The 21,497-nt window shown below is 40.8% G+C and overlaps 1 protein-coding gene across 11 annotated transcripts in view; it reads right to left on the bottom strand.

Annotated features, from left to right (window-relative positions):
• Positions 1 to 21,497, bottom strand: part of DLG2 (discs large MAGUK scaffold protein 2) — an 884,334-nt gene that overhangs the window by 522,257 nt on the left and 340,580 nt on the right. For all 11 annotated transcript variants that reach the window (XR_009454391.1, XM_059708253.1, XM_059708256.1 and 8 more), the window contains exon 5: positions 19,430 to 19,599. Coding sequence is in view for 10 of the 11 variants with exons in the window: in XM_059708253.1 (XP_059564236.1) it covers positions 19,430 to 19,599 (170 nt within the window). In the remaining variant the exon portion in view is untranslated. The remainder of the gene's footprint in view (positions 1 to 19,429; positions 19,600 to 21,497) is intronic.

The raw sequence follows: 21,497 nt of genomic DNA, 5'->3' as shown, positions 1-21,497 counted from the left end.
TTAGACGACAATGGTGATATTTCTTTTTGGTTTAAATTGTGGTAGAGTTACTACATTTTTTTTCATCCTACTCATATTTAGGCAGTTCAGTCAGACCCTCCATTTGCTCTGATACAGTGTAGGTCACACTTTTATCTTTTTCTCTTTACTTACAGTCATTTTGTTTTTCCTTCTGCCGGGAGCCGGTCCATCCTTGCTGTTTCAAAGGACCTGGCATATATGGCATACTGTTCTTAAAATGTTTGCTCACCTTCTTGGCACTATGTGTTTTAACCAAGGTCTCCTCTCTGAGAAAGGTTGTTTCCCCAAGTAGGGATTTTCCCCTGAAGTTAGGGAGGGAATAAAACCCCTCAACTAAGTGCCAGGCGGGTAATTAATCACTTTAACTATGAACAATCATGCTTAAGCTACATAATCTTTACTCCCTGGAATGGAGATAAGAAACGCCCTAACCTTTGTAATAGAGATTGATAGGATTGAATCAACTGGTATAAATACAGATGTAACAAGACAGCAAGACACACAACTTAGAAGAGAACCAAGAAGACAGAACCTACACAGAACCTACAGACAGAAGAACTTTGCTGGAGAGAACATGGCAAAAGATCCTGGACTGAACCTGACTACAGAAATTGGCAAGAGAACCTGACTAGAACCTGGTGACCGAACATGGCTGGAGATCTCAGACAGAAACTGGCTGGAGAACCAGCAGAACCTCTCTGGAGATCCAAACCAGAACTTGGCTGGAGATCCTGAACAGAACTTGGCTGGAGATCCTGGCTAGAGATCCCGGCTAGGCTGCTGATCAACTGAACGCTGTCTCCGTGTCATTCCTTCTTCGCTGACTCCGTCCACACCTTTGGGGACCCCTGGACCTGCTGGGGTTGGACCCCGGCATCTTGCCAATTTCTGTAGTCAGGTTCAGTCCAGGATCTTTTGCCATGTTCTCTCCAGCGAAGTTCTTCTGTCTGTAGGTTCTGTGTAGGTTCTGTCTTCTTGGTTCTCTTCTAAGTTGTGTGTCTTGCTGTCTTGTTACATCTGTATTTATACCAGTTGATTCAATCCTATCAATCTCTATTACAAAGGTTAGGGCATTTCTTATCTCCATTCCAGGGAGTAAAGATTATGTAGCTTAAGCATGATTGTTCATAGTTAAAGTGATTAATTACCCGCCTGGCACTTAGTTGAGGGGTTTTATTCCCTCCCTAACTTCAGGGGAAAATCCCTACCTGGGGAAACAACCTTTCTCAGAGAGGAGACCTTGGTTAAAACACATAGTGCCAAGAAGGTGAGCAAACATTTTAAGAACAGTATGCCATATATGCCAGGTCCTTTGAAACAGCAAGGATGGACCGGCTCCCGGCATCCTTCAAAGTACAGTGTGTGTATGTGAGGGGGTGTCTGGATATTTTGTATTCTAACCACTTTCTGCATCTGAGGCATTAGTTGAAGAAGGAGTTGGGGGAGAACTTAATGGAGGCTGCAGTCAAGTGTGCCATTCTTCTTAGGACACCCAAATTCTGCAGCCTTCTGAGATTCTTATTAAATGATCAATACCAAGGTGCATCTAGTTGGGTAATTTCTCTAATTCAGGGTATATGGCTACTGGACCTTAACTTCCATCAGAGAATATCAGCATTGCTGCTCACTTCCCCCCCTGCAGATTCTCCCAACAGCAAAGTTCAGCTACTGTTTGAAAAAAGATAAGGCTATCAGTTCAGTATACTCCTGGCCAGACTTAGCGGTATCGGTGAGAATCTCAGCATTCTGTCAATCACCTATATAGTTTCAGGAGGGGAATGGAGTGGAGAAGCACCTGACCTTTCTAAGCCTCTCTTCCACTGTTTCTTTTTTCTTCCTCATACATTTTTTTTTTTTGAGGGGGACATTGCATTAAGTTGTGCTTCATTCCTTCTTTCATCACTGTTAGCAAATATTTTTGTTATTGATTTTCCTTGTGGTTTGTTCATTTTGTGAGTTATTGTAGGAGAGAATTTCTTTAAGCAGATGAGATCAATCTGCTCTCATAACCTGGACACCTGGTTTTCACTAGTAAATACATTCTGCTTATGGAAAACTTTGCTTCTAGGCATTATTTGTGTCTTTATTATTCCACTATTTTAAAACCCAGTTGAATTACTACTAAGAATGATATCAATAGCACTGTATACTAGGCCCAGTTCAACAATATTATATTTAATGGAGATTAATATAAATTTACATTAAAAATCTATTTCACAGCTAGCAGTTCCTTTGAAGTATTTAACTGTCTATAATATTTATATGAATCAACAAAAAGAGTCCTAAAACCATATCTAAAACTTTATATTATATGAACATAAACAGCATATGGAGCTCACATGCAGAACTCTGCTCACCACAATCTATACTTACAAGCATATCAGGAGATCTCTATATACAATTCTGTGTATTGTCATTTGGGCGGAATATTGGAAACCTTGAGAAAATTCATAGGATGGAAACAGTAAAAGAAAGGGTCTGAAAATCATGACATGACAAGAATGGTTAACAAACTAGGGTTCTTTAGTCTAGAGAAGAGAGGACTAAAAGGGCACTGGGCAGTGGCCTACAAATGTGTCAAGAAGGAATTGTTCATCATAGGTGCAGAGGGCAAAAGTAACATTACTGGACAGTATAGGAAAAACAAATCCAATAATTGGGGCAGTGTCCCAAGTGAACAGCTACCACAGTGTTAGAAAGTTGTTTCTTGCCCTAACCAGTTTGGCTCAGTGGGTAGAGCATCGGCCTGTGGACTGAAGGGTCCCAGGTTTGATTCTGGTCAAAGGAATGTACCTTGGTTGCAGGCACATCCATCCCCAGTAGGGGGTGTGCAGGAGGCAGCTGTTCAATGTTTCTCATCGATGTTTCTAACTCTCTATTCCTCTCCCTTCCTCTCTGTAAAAAAATCAATATATATCCTCCTATCTAATAAAAGAGAAACATGGTAATTAGCCGTACATCCGCTACCCTTCATATGGGCTAATCAGGGTGATATGCAAATTAACTGCCAGCCAAGATGGCGGCCGGCAGCCAGGTTACTGACACGAACAGGAGGCTTGCTTGCTTCAGTGACGGAGGACTCCAACGTTCCCCACCTGCCACTGCTGGGCTCTGAGCTGCTAAGAAACATTGTTACAAATATAGAAGCTAAACAAAACCCCAGAAACCTGCTTTCAGTCAGCCGGGATCTCAGAGCTGGAGTCGCAACAAAGTTTCAAATACAGAAAGTAAACAAAGCCAGAAACCTGCTTTCAGCAGCGAGATCTCACAGGTAAAGCCGGCTCTCAGCTCCAGTGACAGCCATAAATCCAAGAATAAAAATAAAAAGGAAAAAAGGAGCGGTTGGGAGCTTCAGTCACCCGCCAGCCTGAAAACGGCCCTCAGCCCCTCACCCAGACTGTCCAGGCACCCCAGTGGGGACCCCCACCCTGAAGGGGGTGTGACCAGATGCAAACAGCCATCATTGCCTCATCCAGGCTGGCCAGGCACCCAAGTGGGACCCCCACCCTGATCCAGGTCACCCTTCAGGGCAAACCAGCCAGCCCCCACCCATGCAACAGGCCTCTATCCTATATAGTAAAAGGGTAATGTGTCTCCCAGCACCGGGATCAGCGGAGCCGCGAGGCCTCCTGGCCTCTGGAGCAGCGTGACAGGGGGCAGTGCCCAAACCCCCTGATTGCCCTGTGGCTCTGTGTGTGACAGGGGGCAGGGCCACAACCTCCCTATCCACCCTGCTCTGTTCATGACAGGGGAAGGCACCCCAACCCCCTGATCGGCCCTGCTCTGTGTGTGACAGGGTGCGGCCTCCCAACCCCCCCAAGGGCCCTTGCTCTGTGTGTGACAGGGTGGAGCTGCAACCTCCCCATCGGCCCTGCCCTGAGTGTGACAGGGGGTAGTGCCCCAACCCCCTGATCGGCCCTGCTCTGTGGGTGATGGGGCGGCGCCCCAACCTCCCCATCGGCCATGCCTTGAGTGTGACAGGGGGCGGCGCCCCAACCCCCCAATTGGCCCTGCCCTGAGCGTGACTGAGGGTGGCATCGCAACCTCCTGATCTGCCCTGCTCTGTGCATGACAGGGGGCGGCGCCCCAACTCCCCAATCAGCCCTGCTCTGAGCCCGACCAGGTGCTGCGGGGCAGGCACCTAGGGATTGGGCTTGCCCTCTGCCACTCAGGAGTGGGCCTAATGCAGCAGGTCGTTATCTCCCGAGGGGTCCCAGACTGTGAGAGGGCACAAGTGGGGCTGAGGGACACCCCCCGCCCCTCCCCCCGCCAGTGTACAAATTTTTGTGCACCGGGCCTCTAGTATGTGTATATATATAAAGAAACTTGTTTCTTCCTGGAGCATTAAAGCAGAAGTTGAAGTCTTGGTCAAGGTTTCCTTGGAAAAGCCTATGCAAATATTTACCCAGTGATAATGTAATTACCTATGCATACATACATTTCACACACTATATTAGAACCACTATCCCCTTTGAGCTTACACCATTTCTTTATTCCCAACTTTTAGTTCTATAGTCATAGGCGATCAATTAATGTTTTGTTAAATACATGAGCAAATGTGTGTGCTTTGAGAGATTAGATATTTGACACCTAAGAATTCTTGCATATGAAAATTACTTTAAAAAAACCTGCCACCACATTCAGTTGATTCAAATGAATGCATCTATGAAGGTTAAGTTTTCCCATATGACTCAACAAATATTTTTAGATTCCTGGGAAGTAATTACTGAACTCTTTCTTCATAAGACTGATGGCCTATTTGGAACAAATTATATGTCTTCTTCATTCATGGCGATAAGGCACTGACTCACCTAGAAAAATGTGCCTAGTCTATTTCCTTTGTTATTTTTACTCTTCCTTCTTCCTAACTGCTCTCCTTTTTGCCTTAACTGACAATTCTCACCTTTCCTACTATCATCTTATTGTGCAAATTTTCAACTTTCAGTAGATTCCTGGAGGAATCTCATAACTGGCTAATCCACAGCATATTCCATGTTTAAAAATCCCTAACTTGGCTTTATTTATAGATATTAAAAATAGAGATCTTATTTTATTGTTGTTATTTGCTATTCTATAAGGGATAAAATGCCCACATACCCAGCTGCAATTGACTTATGCTCAGAGACAAAGTTCATGTATTACAAGGCTTTTGACTGGCAGCTAATAGCATTCGGAGTCATGGTCCATGAATAAAAATACTGCAAACTTTGATTTTATTGGATGCCAATGTGCTATAAAAGGATAAGGATTTAATGTACACTGGTTGATGAGTTGGGAACCAAAATGTAAATTCATTTACATTAGTTAGCAGACCATGATGAATTGAGCATGAAGGCAGTACCAGCTAGCTGAGGAGACCTGCATTATTTCAGTCCAGATGAATGCCAGGGTTCTAAGAAGGTATTTGGGAGAGAACCCAAAACTTCTCTATTATTGTCATTCCTTTTATTTAGAACTTATAACTGGTTAGTTTCATAATTGTTTTTTAAAATAAAATATTTATCGAGTGAATGGATGATTATTTTCTGCACTTATTTCCTTCTTAAGAAAGTAAATGAGGAAGAATACCAATTTAAATTTATTGGGCACTGAGATGTACCAGTTATCTCATTTCATCCTTCCAATCATCAAGGAAGCAACTTAATATGCCCATTTGGTAGTTAGGTAAAGTAAAGATTTAAACTTTGGTGCTGGTTCAAATCTTAAAGTCTTCATGAAATTGATTTGCTGTTGAACATAAATCAGAAAGAATTCTAGTCATAGTATTTATCATGGCAACACAATTCCTTTTTAAAACTTTTAAAAATACTATGCAGGTAAATATTTACCTCAGCAAATTAAATTCACAGCTAGGTCAACAGAGTTTTCTGTGTGAATTATATAACGTTTGAATGTCAATAAAACAAACTACATTCAGTACAATGCATTTGTTAAATCTGACATTTCCATGGTAAAAATATTTTTAACTTTAAATATTTGTTCAAGGAGTGACTGATTATAAATTCTGTTAAAATTATGAACTAGCCTAAAACTACAAAGAAATAAACTAAAAACAAGAACACAATGGCCACATCTTAGCCCCAAAGAACAGCTCAGAGGTATGGCTTTATTTCTTAATTTCCAAAAGGATTCACAAACATAATCAATTGTTTTACCCTCCTATCCTATATAATAAAAGGCCAGCGACCATAACGGTGTAATGACCAGAATGACCGATCAACCAGTCCCTATGAGGTGCATTCGGTCCCTCCCCTGAGCCCGCAGGCTCAGATCGCTGGATGGCCAACAGGGAACCATGGGGGAACCAGGGTGGGTGTCAGTGGGGCGGGACTGGCAAGTGGGGGGAAGGCAGACCTCTTGGTCCCTCCCCCTGGCCCACAGGCTCCGATAGATCGCCAGATGGTGAACTGGGAACCAGGGTGGGTGTCAGGGGAGGGGCGGGACTGTGGACTGGTGAGCGGCTGAATGGCTGACCTCTTGGTCCCTCTCCTGACCCTCAGGCTTCCTTTGCTGGATGGTGATGGGGAACCATGGGAACTGGGGTGGGCGGTGGTTGGGTGGGACTGGGGACTGGCAAGAGGGTAGAAGATGGCCCTGATCACAGGCTAGGCCTAGGGGCCCTACCCGTGCATGATTTCATGTGCTGGGCCTCTAGTAATGTTATAATGTACAAAACATTGGGGATTATAGGGCAATATTTGTAGTTTGTTTTTTTCTTGAATAAAAATCATTTGCTATGAGGTCTCAGGAAAGAACTTTTTGCAGATATCGTTATGAAGACTGACCAAACATTACCTGAAAAAAAGAGCATCCAATCCACAACACATATCTTTTATCCAGAAATAATCAGAAAAGAACCATGTACATATTCAAGAAATTCTATAGAAAGTGCCTAGGAACAAGGTGAATTCATCAATGTGTTATAAGGACTTATTCTTTTGGCAAAAATGGAGAATGGTGATTTAACCACAATTTATTTTCAAGACTATTTCCCTGATGTAACACAAATAGTTAAGGCATTTTCTTTTTGACTGTGGATATTATCTTTCAATAAAAGGTTGCACTACCCATGCACTCACGCAAATCTCCCTGTGTCCTCAAGGGAACAATTTTGGTAAATCAAAAGGACTAAAACCATTTTTAGCACTGAAAGGAACATGCAGTGTTTTGAGACCTCATGCCAAACAGCTACGTTTTCCATTTGTTCTTACTAAGAGTCAAACCATTGTTAAGAATGGCCTTTTACCACAAATAAGTCTACCTACCACTTAGAACTCAGGGCCCAGGACATGGGCCTGAATAAAGAGTAAACTGTGCCCTGCATTCAGAGACACAATTTGCACATGCATTAAAAAACAAATACAAATTATAATTTACCCCAAGCCAAGAAAAAGGGAAATACTTGATGCAGTAAATGGTGGATGCTAGTATTCAAAACAGTTGCATAACCTTTGTGTTTAGTTTTTACCCAGTGGTCTACTGAACTGCCTTGGTATAAACAGCTGAATTCTGGACAACCAAAAACTTTGCAAAACTTACACATTCCCAACTGTGGTAGTCAGGTGATAGCAGTTTATCAGCAAAGCTATCCATGGACAGAGGAAATAAAAGGAAGAATTTCAATGCAGGCAATCTCTGTACTATGTATAAAGGAAGTCTTAGTTCATCAGTGTTCGCTGGGCACCTATTTTGCTCAATGCAGCTCTAGGACTACATAACAATATCAAGTTGTGGAATAGTCAGCTTATCCAGTGACCACCTCTGAAAACTGTCAGATGGGTTTCTCACATCAACACTGAGGAAGTTCACTGTGTTCATTTTAGTGTCAGAGAGAAAAGACAAGAACAGATGGAGGAACAAGGGTGGAGTAGAGAAAGCAAATGAGTATGCAGATATAGTCAATCTGGACACCTTCAACTTAGATACTTGATAAATTGTCTGTGATTTGGGACACATGTCAAGTTGATATTTTACCAAGCTGGACAATATATGTGTCACACAGGCTATTAAGAAAAAAATTATATAAAAAAGCTCCAATAACTTGGAAATTGGTTTTTGGTTGATGAGCCTGTTAAGCAAACTGCTAGATGCTCCAAACACTGTTTTTCCTCCAGCTCTTGAACAGAGAGTTTCTGTAAATTATGAAAATAAATGGGCCGACACAAGGGCTGCCCTCTTAAGGGACTCCTCCCGACAGTGAAATACTTAGCTGCTATCTTGGCATTGCTTATCAATGTTGCTCCAATGCAGTGACACCCATCATTTGTCTTGGACTCTCCTTCATCTCTTCACCCTAACTATTCCCATTTCTATTCAGATTTGGTCACAGACTCAACATAGTTCTGTTATTTTCCTTTTAAGCATTCACTAAATTCTCTGAATTTAGCAGAGAGTAGAGATCATGACTCAGTGTCTTAAGTGTTAGAATTAGCAGCTTGTTAATCTCCTTAAAATGAGTTATTATTATCTATCCTTTCTATGTCCTGAGAATAGCTTAGATGGCCTGGCAACTAAAAAAGAGGGAGGCCATAGCTGGTTTAGCTCAGTGGATAGAGCATCGGCCTGTGGACCAAAGGGTTCTGGGTTCGATTTTGGTCAAGGGCACATATCTTGGTTTCAGGCACCTCCTCGGCCCAGGCTCTGATCTGGGCTTGTGCAAGAGGCACCAATCAATGTTTCTCTCTGTCTTTCCCTCTCTCTTCCACTCTCCCTAAAAAAAATCAATGGAAAAATATCCCGGGGTGAGGATTAGCAAAAAAACAAAACAAAAACAACAACAACAAAAAACAACAAAACAAAGAAGAGGGAGGACTAAAGTACGTTAGAAGTTAATAGGAGTGAAATATTGCTTTTGTTTGGGTCAATTAGTGATAGCTTTGTAGAGAAGGTAGTATTGAACTGGCTTGGCTTGTGGGGGATAGATATGATGATGTCAACAGGTAGTGGTCACAGTGGTAAGAGAAGGCATTCCTAAGGGGAAAGGGATGAGCACAGGCCTGGAGGCATGTGTTTAAGAAATTGTATGTAGTCCAGCTCACCTGGATAAGGAGCTGCACGAATGGGAGAAGAGAAGGCTCAAAGTAAATCTTGTTGCTGGAGGAGAGGAGATCATCGAGGCTGTGAAATGCTATAGCAAGAAATTTAGACTTTTACTTAGTGACATTGCAAAACCACTGGCGACTTTGAAGCATGGGAGAACAATGAGTAGAGCTGTGATTTCTGGAAGATTGATTTAGAACAGGTATGTAGGGAGGGATTGGTAATGTAGTCTACTACAGTAGGCAAGACAAAATACAAGGTTTTGCAAATGTAGGTTTACAGTTGTGAGTATGCAAAACAGAGTTTATCTTGTATTATATTATTAATTAATTGTTTTGCTTTCCATATGAACAAATGTAAACCTGCTTTTTCCCACCCTATATAATAAAGATATAAGCACCATAGTAGTGGCAGTAGATAATTTAAAGAAATAACTAATTATGTTAGAGGTAGCTTCCAAAGGACATGATGCCTGATTAGATAGAGGCAGCAAAAAAAGAGAAAAGAATAAAAAAATGACTTTGAGTCTTTTAATGTGGGTGACTAGGACAATCCTTAACACAAATGGAGAGGTCAGAAGGAGGAACATATTGCCCCAGTGAGGGGGATATACAGGAGACTGGTGTTGAGACATCATGAGGCTAATTTTCAACACACTTAAGATATTTCTATACACAAAGTCTATTGAAATATATGTCCAAAATAGAAAAACTAAAGAAAAATATATACAAGTAAAAATGCACGTTTTCATAAAATATAGATTCATATGCCATATCATAACTCAGACTGTTAAAAATAAATTTGTATCAAGCTAGAGAGTAAAGCACAGCTGCATTTATGACATACACTGAGTGGTCAGATTATTATGACCACCTGACGTTTGTAGGCAAATTAGCTATAATTTCATGCTGAAGTTGCTAGAAGGCCAGACCATTATAAATAGGGAAGCAGGTTGTTTACCACGACAGTAGAAGTGACTTTTTTTTCTGAAGATATGGGTAAACAACGCAATTTAACAGCCTTTGAATGTGAAATATATTTGAACGTGAGTGGCCAGATTATTATGACCACCTGATGTTTGTAGGCAAATTCACCATACACTGCATCATACGGGATATGGAAGCTGAAGGCCTGTTCGAACACCTTTGCTGTCTGCAGTTACCAAGATAAAACGTCTCCAATTCGCACAGGAACACAAGGATTGGACAGTCGAGCATTGGACAAAAGTCATGTGGTCCGATGAATCACGTTTCCAGTTTCATCATGCAGATGGCAGAGTGAGAATTTGGTGGAAACAGCATGAAGGAATGCACCCCACATGCATGAGTACAACCCTTCAAGCTGGTGGGGGCAGTGTTATGGTTTGGGGCATGTTTTCCTGGCATGATTTGGGCCCTTTAATTTGTGTGGAACAACGTCTGAATAGCACAACATACCTAAGTATTGTTGCTGATCAAGTTCATCCTATCATGTTAATGGTGTATACCAATGGAGATGGCTTCTTCCAACAAGACAATGTGCCATGCCACGGTGCTCATATTGTGCAGGAGTAGTTTCAAGAACATGAGGGAGACTTTATCTTGCTTAGGTGGCCTCCACAATCACCAGATCTCAATTCAATTGAGCACTTGTGGGACAAAGTTAAAAGAACCATCAGGCAGATGGTTCCACAACCATCAAATCTCACAGAACTGGACAGTGCTATTCATCAGGCATGGTGTTAGATTCTTCGCATCACCTTTCAACATTTTGTGGAGTCAATGCCAAGAAGAATCGTTGCATTATTGAAGGCAAAAGGTGGCCCAACGAAGTACTGATGGGGTGGTCATAATAATCTGTCCACTCACGTTCAAATATATTCCACGTTCAAAGGCTGATAAATCACGTTGTTTACCCATATCTTCAGAAAAAAAATCACTTCTACTGTTGTGGTAAACAACCTGCTTCCCTATTTATAATGGTGTAGCCCTCTAGCAACTTCAGCGCAAAATTATAGCTAATTTGCCTACAAAAGTCAGGTGGTCATAATAATCTGGCCACTCAGTGTATGTGCACATACAATGTTAACATCACTAGCTTTTGTATATGTGTGTGTGTGTGTGTATATATATATATATATATATATATATATATATATATATATATATACACACACACACTAGAGGCCTGGTGCACAAAAATTTGTGCACTTGGAGGGTCCCTCAGCCCAGCCTATGCCCTCTTGCAGTGTGGGACCCCTTGGAGGATGTCCACCCCAGTGGAGACCCTCACCCCATGGAGGTTTGGCCAGCCTGGGTGAGGGGCTGATGGCTGTTTTCAGGCTGGCCACACCTCCTTTAGGGTGGAGGGTCCCCACTGGGGTGCCTGGCCAGTTTGGGTGAGGGGCTGAGGACCATTTTCAGGCTGGTCAAGCACCCTGGTGACGTAAGCTCCCAGCCTCTCCTTTTTTTCTTTTTATTTTTTTTTATTCTGGGATTTATTTACCTTCTATAATTGAAACTTTGTTGCCTTTAGTGGAGGCCTGCGGAAAGCTTGGCTTCCTCCATCACCAGGGGCAACCCACTCCTGCTCGCTCCAGCTCCATGGCCACAGCTGGCTGAAAGCAGGTATCTGGGGTTTGTTTACCTTCTATAATTAAAACTTTGTTGCTTTCAGTAGAGCTCAGAGCCAGGCTGAGGCAGGCGAGGAAGCTTGGCTTCCTCCATCACTGGAGCAAGCAAACCTCCTGCTTGCTCCAGCTCTGTGGCTGCCGGCCTCCATCTTGGTTGGGTTAATTTGCATATAGTTGCTCTGATTGGTGGGTGGGCGTGGCTTAAGGCATAGCAAAAGTACAGTCAATTTGCATGTTTGTCTTTTATTAGTATACACACACACACACATATGTGTGTGTGTGTGTGTGTATGCAGAGATCTGAGTTAACATACAAAAATATATTTTGACTCCATCTGAAACTGCTAAATATTCAAAACTTTTAATTAACTTTCAGTTCATTAATTCAACAAAGATTAATACTCAAATATATATAATATATATTACTCAAATATATGTAATATATATATATATATATATATATATATATATATATATATTATAAGCATGCATTGAGAATTTACAATTATTATCCTGAAAATAACCTTACCAATTAGATACTTAAATATATCAATTTTTCATATGAGGAAGCTGAAGCACAAATAGGTTAAACTATTTGCTCCAGGTCCCATAGCTACTTAATGATGTTTAAGAACGTACACACAACTCACACAATTTTCTGATAACACGTAGAAGTTATGACTTAGCGTGTTCTTGGGAAAGTCACTAGAAAGACTTTTATTGCAAACCTATTGGAAACCACAAGGAAGATTTTCTTCCTTGCCTATTTCTGGTTGCTTGGCAAGTCTAAATGGATTTGCCTAATCACTGCTTCCTGTATATAATTATCCTTTTTTTTTTCTTCAACAGACTGCCCACACACTGCCAACCCAGCTGCTTGCAATGACCAAATTTGTAACTGTGAGGTGAGGAAAATTTTTATATATTGTTAAGAAAAGACATTCTAAAACTATTGCATATTACTCAAATATTCATTACTGAAATACATGGTCATAAATGGCCAGCTGAATGATTCCAATTGAATATTGGGAAGGTTAACCCTGCTACAAAGACAGAATTATATACACAAGGTCATTTCAGAAATAGGAATTTGTACAAATATGGAATAAACACAAGGTATAGAATTGAAAAACTGGAAATTTAATTTTGCCAAAAATTATTCTCTTAAAGAATCCCTTCATATTTTATTTTTACAACAGGAAGGAATAACATTGTTTACCTTGTATCCCATGTAAAAACAAACAAAACCAAAAACAAATCCCAAAATAAAAATAGTCTGGGCATTAAAAATGTCCATAAAATTGAGTTAATAGAGCTTTTGGGCAAGATGGTGGCATAGGTAAATGCCAGTACTCACATCCTCCCACAACCACATAAAAATTACAGTTAAACTACAGAACAACCTTCATTGAGAACAACCTGAAATCTAACTCAACAGAAGTCATATAACTGAAGATATAAAGAAGAACCACGTGGAGACTGGTAGGAGAAGTGGAGATGCAGAATGGGCTGGTCCCATACCCAGGCAGTTCCTTTTAAAGGTCCTGTGCCAGGGACTTAGACTAACTCACTCTGAAATTCAGCATTAGAGCAGCAGCTCAAAATGTAACAAGGGCATATGAGGATGAACTGGATTGTCTGGCTGGGCAGCTTTCTCCTAGACCAGTGGTTCTCAACCTTCCTAATGCCACGACCCTTTAATACAGTTCCTCATATTGTGGTGACCTCCAACCATAAAATTATTGTCGTTGCTACTTCATAACTGTAATTTTGCTACCGTTATGAATCGTAATGAAAATGCAGGATGTATTTTCATTGTTACAAATTGAACATAATTAAAGCATAGTGATTAATCACAAAAACAGTATGTAATTATATATGTGTTTTCTGATGGTCTTCGGCGACCCCTGTGAAAGGGTTGTTCGACCCCCAAAGGGGTCGCGACCCACAGGCTGAGAACCGCTGTCCTAGACAGACATGTTGGCAGAGGCCATTATTCCTTTGCTGAGCCCTCCCTCAACAGAGCTGGCAGGTGGGCACCATATCTGAGTCTCCATAGACACTGTTAGCCTGGGACTGGTAATTACCTGAGACCCCATACCATCCAACTTGTCAGGTCACCCAGCCAGTTCCAGTGGCTCTTGCATAAAAATGGCCTGTCTTGGCTCATGCTGCAGATTTAACTAAAATCTCTCAAACAAACAGATCTGACTTTGGCATGCCCATGCTTCTTGGCAAGAGACCCCAAGCCTTGGTTCGAAGCTTGGTCTATCCCTGGGAACCTCAAAGTCCAGCACAAGTAGCAGCCTTCTACAGAGTGCTTTATAGGTCATACTGGGTGACCCAGAGGAAGGGCACAGGCGGTGGCTGACCTTGGCCTACAACACCAGGTGGCTTATACTCAATAAAGGCAGATAAGGACCTGTGGGTGCATTAAGTTTAAATTCTCTGGAGGATTTTGTCTCTCCTGGTTAAGGTGAACCACATATTCCTTTTTGCCTCACTGGAATAATAGTAAACTTTATCACACAGCTGATTTCATTCTGTTTGCATTAAAGTGATTTGACTATATGTCTCTCTTTCCCATTAGAAATTTCTGATTCTCCCATCAGAATCACATCTGATACATTTTCATCCCCTACAGTGCAGAAGAACCTCCATAATATGAGTTAAACATTGGTAAAAATGTCTTTTTTTTAAAAAAAAAATATTTATAATGTTTACATTATTAGAGATGTCCTCCATACACTCTCTTTGTAAAAATTCCTTTTAAATATATCATCATTCAAAAATGAAGAATTAAAGGTGCTAAGTGAAGATAAGATTGTAAGGATCACCAGATTTAGGATAGCATCCAATTTAATTATTCAATTTACTCTGATTCAGCACTTCCTGCATTTAAGACACTGTAATAGGTATTAGGAATTTAAACTAGGACCAAAACAGTTACTTTCCCAATACAACAATAAGCTTTATATAGAGAAACATATCCCCATCTGTGACCTTTGTATGGTGACAGTACAAAAAAGCATAACTGGCCCAGCACAATCCCAATAGGACCAACAGAACTACCCCACTCTGCAGGGGTTGGGCAGGAGTCTGCTTTCAGGAATATACATTTAGTTCGCACAGTGCTCTTGTTCTCCTTGTCTCAGTAAACCAAGCCCAGGTATAACCCCATGGCCCCTATGCTGGGTACAGCCATTGGGTTATTGCCTGGGTATTTCTGGTTGATTCAAGTTCATCTGTACTTCCATGTCCCAGGGAAATTCCTACTCCACTCCAGGATCAAAGGAGAAAAACAGTTCAGAGCCAAGTAAACCAGCCAGAGGGGGCTCTGATATCAAAGATAAAGATTTAAAAAAAGTATTCCTTATAAAATTAAAGAGTTCTGTGTATGGATTCTCTAGCCTTTAAGAGCTTTGCTGAGCAGCTGGAGGTCAGCAAGTGACTCAGCTAGCTAGAGGCCTGCTAATGAATGCTAATGCTTTGCTGGGAGCTTAAAACTAGTATTTGCCTTAGGGCCTTGCTGAATAATTGCTGGTAATTGAACTATAGAAATAGCTACGCATTATTTATACACTAGTGGCCCAGTGCATGGATTTGTGCACATTGAAAGGAAATTAATTAGAAGAAATATTTTAATATCGTTATTTGCCCTTTCTCTAGAATAGAAATGTCAACCAAATTCACCATCAACAATGGCAGATCGAAACACATGCGTGTGATTGGCACCAGCGAGAGCTTTATATGTATCGTGCACATGCAAGCCAACTTAGTCTTTTATATATACAGAATAAACTTGCTTAATTAGACCTGCTTTCTGCTGTAGATAAACTTTTTCCAGCCCAGTGAAGCACCTCAACTTCTCTTTCAGGTAATAGTCAGCAACACAGCAGTAAATATCAACAAAAAGCAGATTATTATTGTAGATCATGCAGGGAGGAAAAAGGGTAAAATATTTAACTGCAGCAGTGTTTGACTATATTATGTGCAGTGAGAAAACCTGAAGTCATTTTCAAGGTCCACCATTTCTTACTTCGTTTTAGTTGTGTCTTTTCTAAACTTTCTAAATTTCTGTTTTCTGGCTAATGAAAAGAAAATAGGATTCTTTGAATCTCCTATATACCTACTCCAGGACTTCTGTGAGGATCAAATGAGATGAGGCATGGGAAAACACTTCACAGATATTTGGTTAAAGTTTAAAATGATTGCATTTGGCTATAAAGCAAGTCATGTTCTTGGGCTGAAAAATATCCAAGGAGGCTAGTCACTAGGGAGAGGAAGCTGGGAGTTGCTTTGTGACGTCATTACCTGGCACCCACAGAAATCATTTCTGGGCTGGGCTGAGCTGTGGGCTGCATTTTGTGCCATGGAGTCTCAGCAGCTTTGGCTGTGATTTTGTGGGCTGTCCCTCCGGGCTGGTGGTGGGGCCTGTGTCCTACTTGGGGGAAGCCGAGTGTTGCTTTGTCAGTGCCGTTTCTTTGTAAATAGCCAGTGTGTGCCACAGCAGCTCCTGCATTGAGTGTCTGCCTCCTGGTAGTCAGTGTGCATCATAGCAACTGGTCAAACGGTTCGAGGGACACTTAGCATATTAGCCTTTTATTTCTATAGACTAGAGGCCGGGTGCACAAAAATTTGTGCACTCGTGGGGGGGGGGGTGTCCCTCAGCCCGGCCTGTGCCCTCTTGCAGTCTGGGACCCTTGGGGGATGACCACCTGCTGGCTTAGGCCTGCTCCCTGGGGGATTGGGCCTAAGCTGGCAATCAGACATCCCTCTGGCAGCCCAGCAGCCCTCGGGGGATGTCCACTTGCCAGCGAGGAGCAGACTTAAGCTGCAGTCGGACATCCTTAGCGCTGCTGAGAAGGCAGGAGAGGCTCCTGCCACCACTGCTGTGCTGACAGCCATCAGCCTGGGTTGTGGCTGAGCAGAGCTCCCCCATGTGGGAGTGCACTGACCACCAGAGGGCAGCTCCTGCATTGAGCATCTGCCCCCTGGTGGTCAGTGTATGTCATAGTGACCAATCATTCCCAGACTTTCTGCTGTTAGGGTCAGTTTGCATATTACCCTTTTACTATATAGGATAGAGGCCTGGTGCACGGGTGGGGGCTGGCTGGTTTGCCCTGAAGGGTGTGCCGGGTCAGGGTGGGGGTCCCTCTTGGGTTCCTGGACAGCCTGGGTGAGGGGCTGATGGCTGTTTGCAACTGGTCACACCCCCTTCAGGGTGGGGGTCCCCACTTGGGTGCCTGGCCAGTCTCGGTGAGGGGCTGAGGGCCATTTTCAGGCTGGCCGGTGACTGAAGCTCCCAGCCTCTCCTTTTTTTCTTTTTCATTTTTCTTTATTCTGGGATTTATTTACCTTCTATAATTGAAACGTTGTTGCCGTCACTGGAGCTGAGAGCCGGCTCTTACTCGCTCCATCTCCGTGGCCAGGGCTGGCTGAAAGCAGGTATCTGGGGTTTGTTTAGCTTCTATAATTGAAACTTTGTTGCTTTTGCAGCTCAGAGCCGGGCCCTGGCAGAGCCTTCTGCTTGCTTCAACTGTGTGGCTGCCGGCCGCCATATTGGTTGGGTTAATTTGCATATCGTGCTGATTAGCCAATGGGAGGCATAGCAAAGGTTCAGTCAATTACCATGTTTGTCTATTATTAGATAGGATAGTATATCTTTTTTAATAGAAATAATGAAATGTTCATTTTGTTCTGCTTTAGAGTTCCTTGCAAATATGACTTAGTAAACTTGTAGGATGGGAAGTCCTTTCTTTTCATACTACCAGACACTGTGTATGGAAATGCTTGACTTCTTTTATTTTGTTTTCATTTTCAGATTTAATTCTGGGGTTCTAATGCATTTTAATTCAGCCCATGAAGAATTTTTGAGTATTTTCATCACATTGCCAAATAATTGTTATGAAGGCCAAAAAAATATGTAGCAATGAATACTACAAATAACGTGTAAATGTAGCTAATATTTATTGAGAAGTCATTTTGTGCCACTATGTGAATTGACTCATCTAAACCTCAGAACATCTCTAGGGGCAAACACTATTACTATTCACATTTTGTAGGAGAGAAAATTAGAGCTCAGAAATTTTAAGCAATTTGCCCGAGGTCAAAGAACTAGTAAGCTGCAGAATGTGAAAAAATGATGTAAATGGAGACATTTCAAAATGGAGTCAAAGCCACCATCCCAGAGGAACTGCCTTGCTGGTCTTAACACCTCAAACTGTTGGAATGTTTGAAATGGGAAAAATAACCTGGGGATTGGGCCAACCCAGCCTTATATTCCAAACAACTGTTTGTAAAGCTAATAAACAAAGCAGACATTTTGACTAAGAAGACTGCAAATTAAGGACATTCTTTAGAATTAGCACCATCCTGAATAGTTAGAAAATAAACCAGCTTATTTGTACATATAGAAATTCTATCCCTAAATAATTAGCTCCGATAGAAATTCCTTCCTTCTATTTATGTAATTATTTCCCTTTCCTTTCTCATAAATACCCCCTGCCTTCACCTCATAATTGTAATGCTATTTGGGTTTCTGTCTGAATCAGTGCTTCTAGAAGTACAATACTTTTTTATCTAAAATGAACACTTATTCCCTCTTATTTTGGTTTTTAATTTTTATTTTAACAAGGCCTTGGGTTCATAACTAGTTTTTGGCTCTGGAGTCTGCACTTTTAACCAGCAAGCTCTAGTGCTCATCACATATCAGATATTAGTTAACTACTTAATTCTCATATACCCCATGGTATAGCTCTACCAATATGGTATCTATTTGATAATGAGGAGATTGGTCCAATCAATGTCAATCTGCTAGTACATGAAAGAACTAGGCTTTTAAATTTAGTTCTGTTTGGCTTTTCTGATATTTTAAATCCCATCCACTTCAGCCTCCCAGAGAAGATTGTATAGCTATTATTTTCAATAGCATATTGCATTAGAGATAAAATAGATTTTAAAGGAAAGAGAAGTGATTTACTAAAATATTATAGTAACTATCAACTCATACTCTTCTAAAATATTTAAAACACTTAAGCCAGTTATTAGATTTTTTTAAAATATGTAAAATACTTTTAAACTAATATTGAATGTCATCATTCTGAGAAGCAGAGCTCCAAGGACTATTCCTAAAAATTAAAACAATTATTCATCTCACTGTTTATGTGATTTTTCCCAGGGTTACTGCAATTACCTCAAGAGAGGTAATTTTTTTGAACATTTAAAAAATATATTTTAACTTATTTTGACTATTGCAAATATAAAATGTTATTTAGTATTTGGGTATAACAGATTACAGATTGAGTATTACAAAATCAAAACAAATCCATAAGTGTTATAAAAATATAATTGTTATTTCAGGATAGACTGTTTCAATTATTATTATTATCATTGCTACTATTTTTCCAAATGAGAGGGTTAACCATTTATATCTGAAAAATTAGGTAGTATTAATATGCCAGTCAAGTCATGATGATCCACTAGGATGTAAAATTTACAGAAAAATATATAAATGTTTATTGTTATTATTATTTGTAAGGACATTCTTACATAAATGTATTCTTTCCTTGTCTGAGTTCAGATTTAGAGTTTTGATAACCACTCATAATAACCACTATTGCAGGATTCCAGATCTCTTGTTATAAACTGAATATTGGAGGATAAAAGAAGAGAGTACATCATAGATGGGTTATAGCATAAACTTTAACAAAATGGTTTGTCACTGGGTCCTACTGTGAGTCATTTATGGTTTTATTACCTTTAGGTCCCTTGAACAGTTTGATTTCCACAACAGTCTCCAGAATGGGTCGCCTCCTACGCACGTACAGCCGAACAATAGAACCTGCCTCTTTGAGGGCCTCCACCGCTTTACTGTGGGAAACCTCTGACACATCCACCTCGTTCACCCGCAAGATACAATCATTGACCCTGAAAGAAAGGAAAAATGCAAAGGTCAGAAGTGTCTAGGAGAATTCTCAAAGAATATCGTTATGACCTTCTAACCTTATGAAGTGGGGGAGCAAAGAATGTCAGCAATCTTAAAATGCTTAAATTTGGAAAGAATATTTCAAATAAAAAAAATTAAAAAAAACACACACTTTAAACTCTTGAGCTTCCCTAGCTTCCCCACATTGGCTAGTCAAGTGCCATCCTAAACTCCAGTCCACTCTGACTAGTTCTGCATCAGGTGTGGTGTAATTAGAAGGTGTTTTAAGGTCTCTGCCAGTTCCTTCATACTTTTAATTGGCTTTAATTGGTTGGACTGAGGGTTACAGACTTACTACTATGGACTCTATAGGATACCTTTGAAATTAACCCAGTTATTAATTAATAACAGGAAAGGAGCACAGGGAAGGTTAGATGATATAGGAAAGCCATTTGTACAACTTTGCCAGAAGGCTGCAGTTTAACACTCTCCGGGTCTGTTCCTTGCAGATCGCTGGGGGAAGAGACTGCACGTTAGACACATGCCCAGTATGGTCTGGGTGAAGTGGGATGGTGCTTGCATGTCAATCACATCTGGAAACAAACCATTGGCCACAATAGGCCTGGCTATTGTAAGCGTGGGAAGATTGGATATTTAAACTCCAAAACAAAGAAAGTTTGCTCTCTTGGCCCACCTGGCCCCCTTCTGGTCCCAGATCTCTGACTGTAGAGGGTGTGCTCCCCTGCATTTGCTCATGTGGCCCCCAGCCATGTGGACCCCACACATAATGGATCAATGGATTACAATTAGCCTCATGGTCTGCCAGATTCAGCTCCACCACGGAACGGAAACTCTGGACGCTGGCTTCCAGCTCTATTGAAACCCCAGCTGCACCTTTTCCAGGACTGGTTTCAGGGAAAGGGGACTTCGGAAACCAAGGGATATAATTTCATGTGAATAAAAATAACTCATTCTCCCGTGCGAGTCTTAGATAATTCTTTTTCTCAAGATATTGTAAGAACCCCACTCCCACTAGCATCAGAGAAGTTCCACCCATGCAATTCTCTGATAACATAGAGACATAACAAATGTGACTTTATAAATGATTTTTTCTTGATTTTTTAGAAAATCTGAAAAATAAAACTATGTAGAAAGAAAACACACACACACACACATACACACACATATAAAATAAACCTATTATTTTATTAGTATTCTGGCAAATTACCTTCTATTTTTTGTTTATTTGTTTGTTGTTTTTTCAAATTCATCTCATAATATTATCGGTGTTGAAGTTCAGATTTCACAAAATTAAAAAAGAATCTCAGACAATTCTTACCCTAGATACTTACTTTGAATGCTAAGAATTATGATAAAGTCTACATTAAACTTTCTTTTTTGCCATTTTCTCATGGGAAAAAATAACTTGACTTTTCCATAAAATTTATTATCGATATGAAGAAATGGAAGTTCCAACTGGTTATGTTTTCTTTATAAAACTTTCAGAATTTGGATAGAGATTAGATATGATCACAAGTCTTCCTATTTCAGAATTTGGTCTCTTTCCTCTTAAGACCACATACAGTGAGTCCTCAATGTTGTTGATGAGTTCTTCAACTTTAAGTGAAATGACATAAAAAACCCAAATAATTTTATCATAGACTAATTGATACAAACAAAAGTGAAGTTCCCATAGCATCTCATTATTATAATGAAATGACATTAAATGAACAACATTGTTTAAGGACCTGCTGTACATATAATGTGATGAGCAGATATATGTATCTTGTGTACATCAATTCATAATTATAACATGGGCTCCAGCTACTATGGCTCACTTGTTGGGCAAACCGTGGTTGCTGGTTTGATTCCCAGACAGGGCACATGCCTGGGTTGTTGG

The sequence above is a fragment of the Myotis daubentonii genome, chromosome 9 (genome assembly GCF_963259705.1).
Source record: "Myotis daubentonii chromosome 9, mMyoDau2.1, whole genome shotgun sequence".
Taxonomy (NCBI): domain Eukaryota; kingdom Metazoa; phylum Chordata; class Mammalia; order Chiroptera; family Vespertilionidae; genus Myotis; species Myotis daubentonii.
This window is presented reverse-complemented; position numbering and strand designations above follow the sequence as displayed.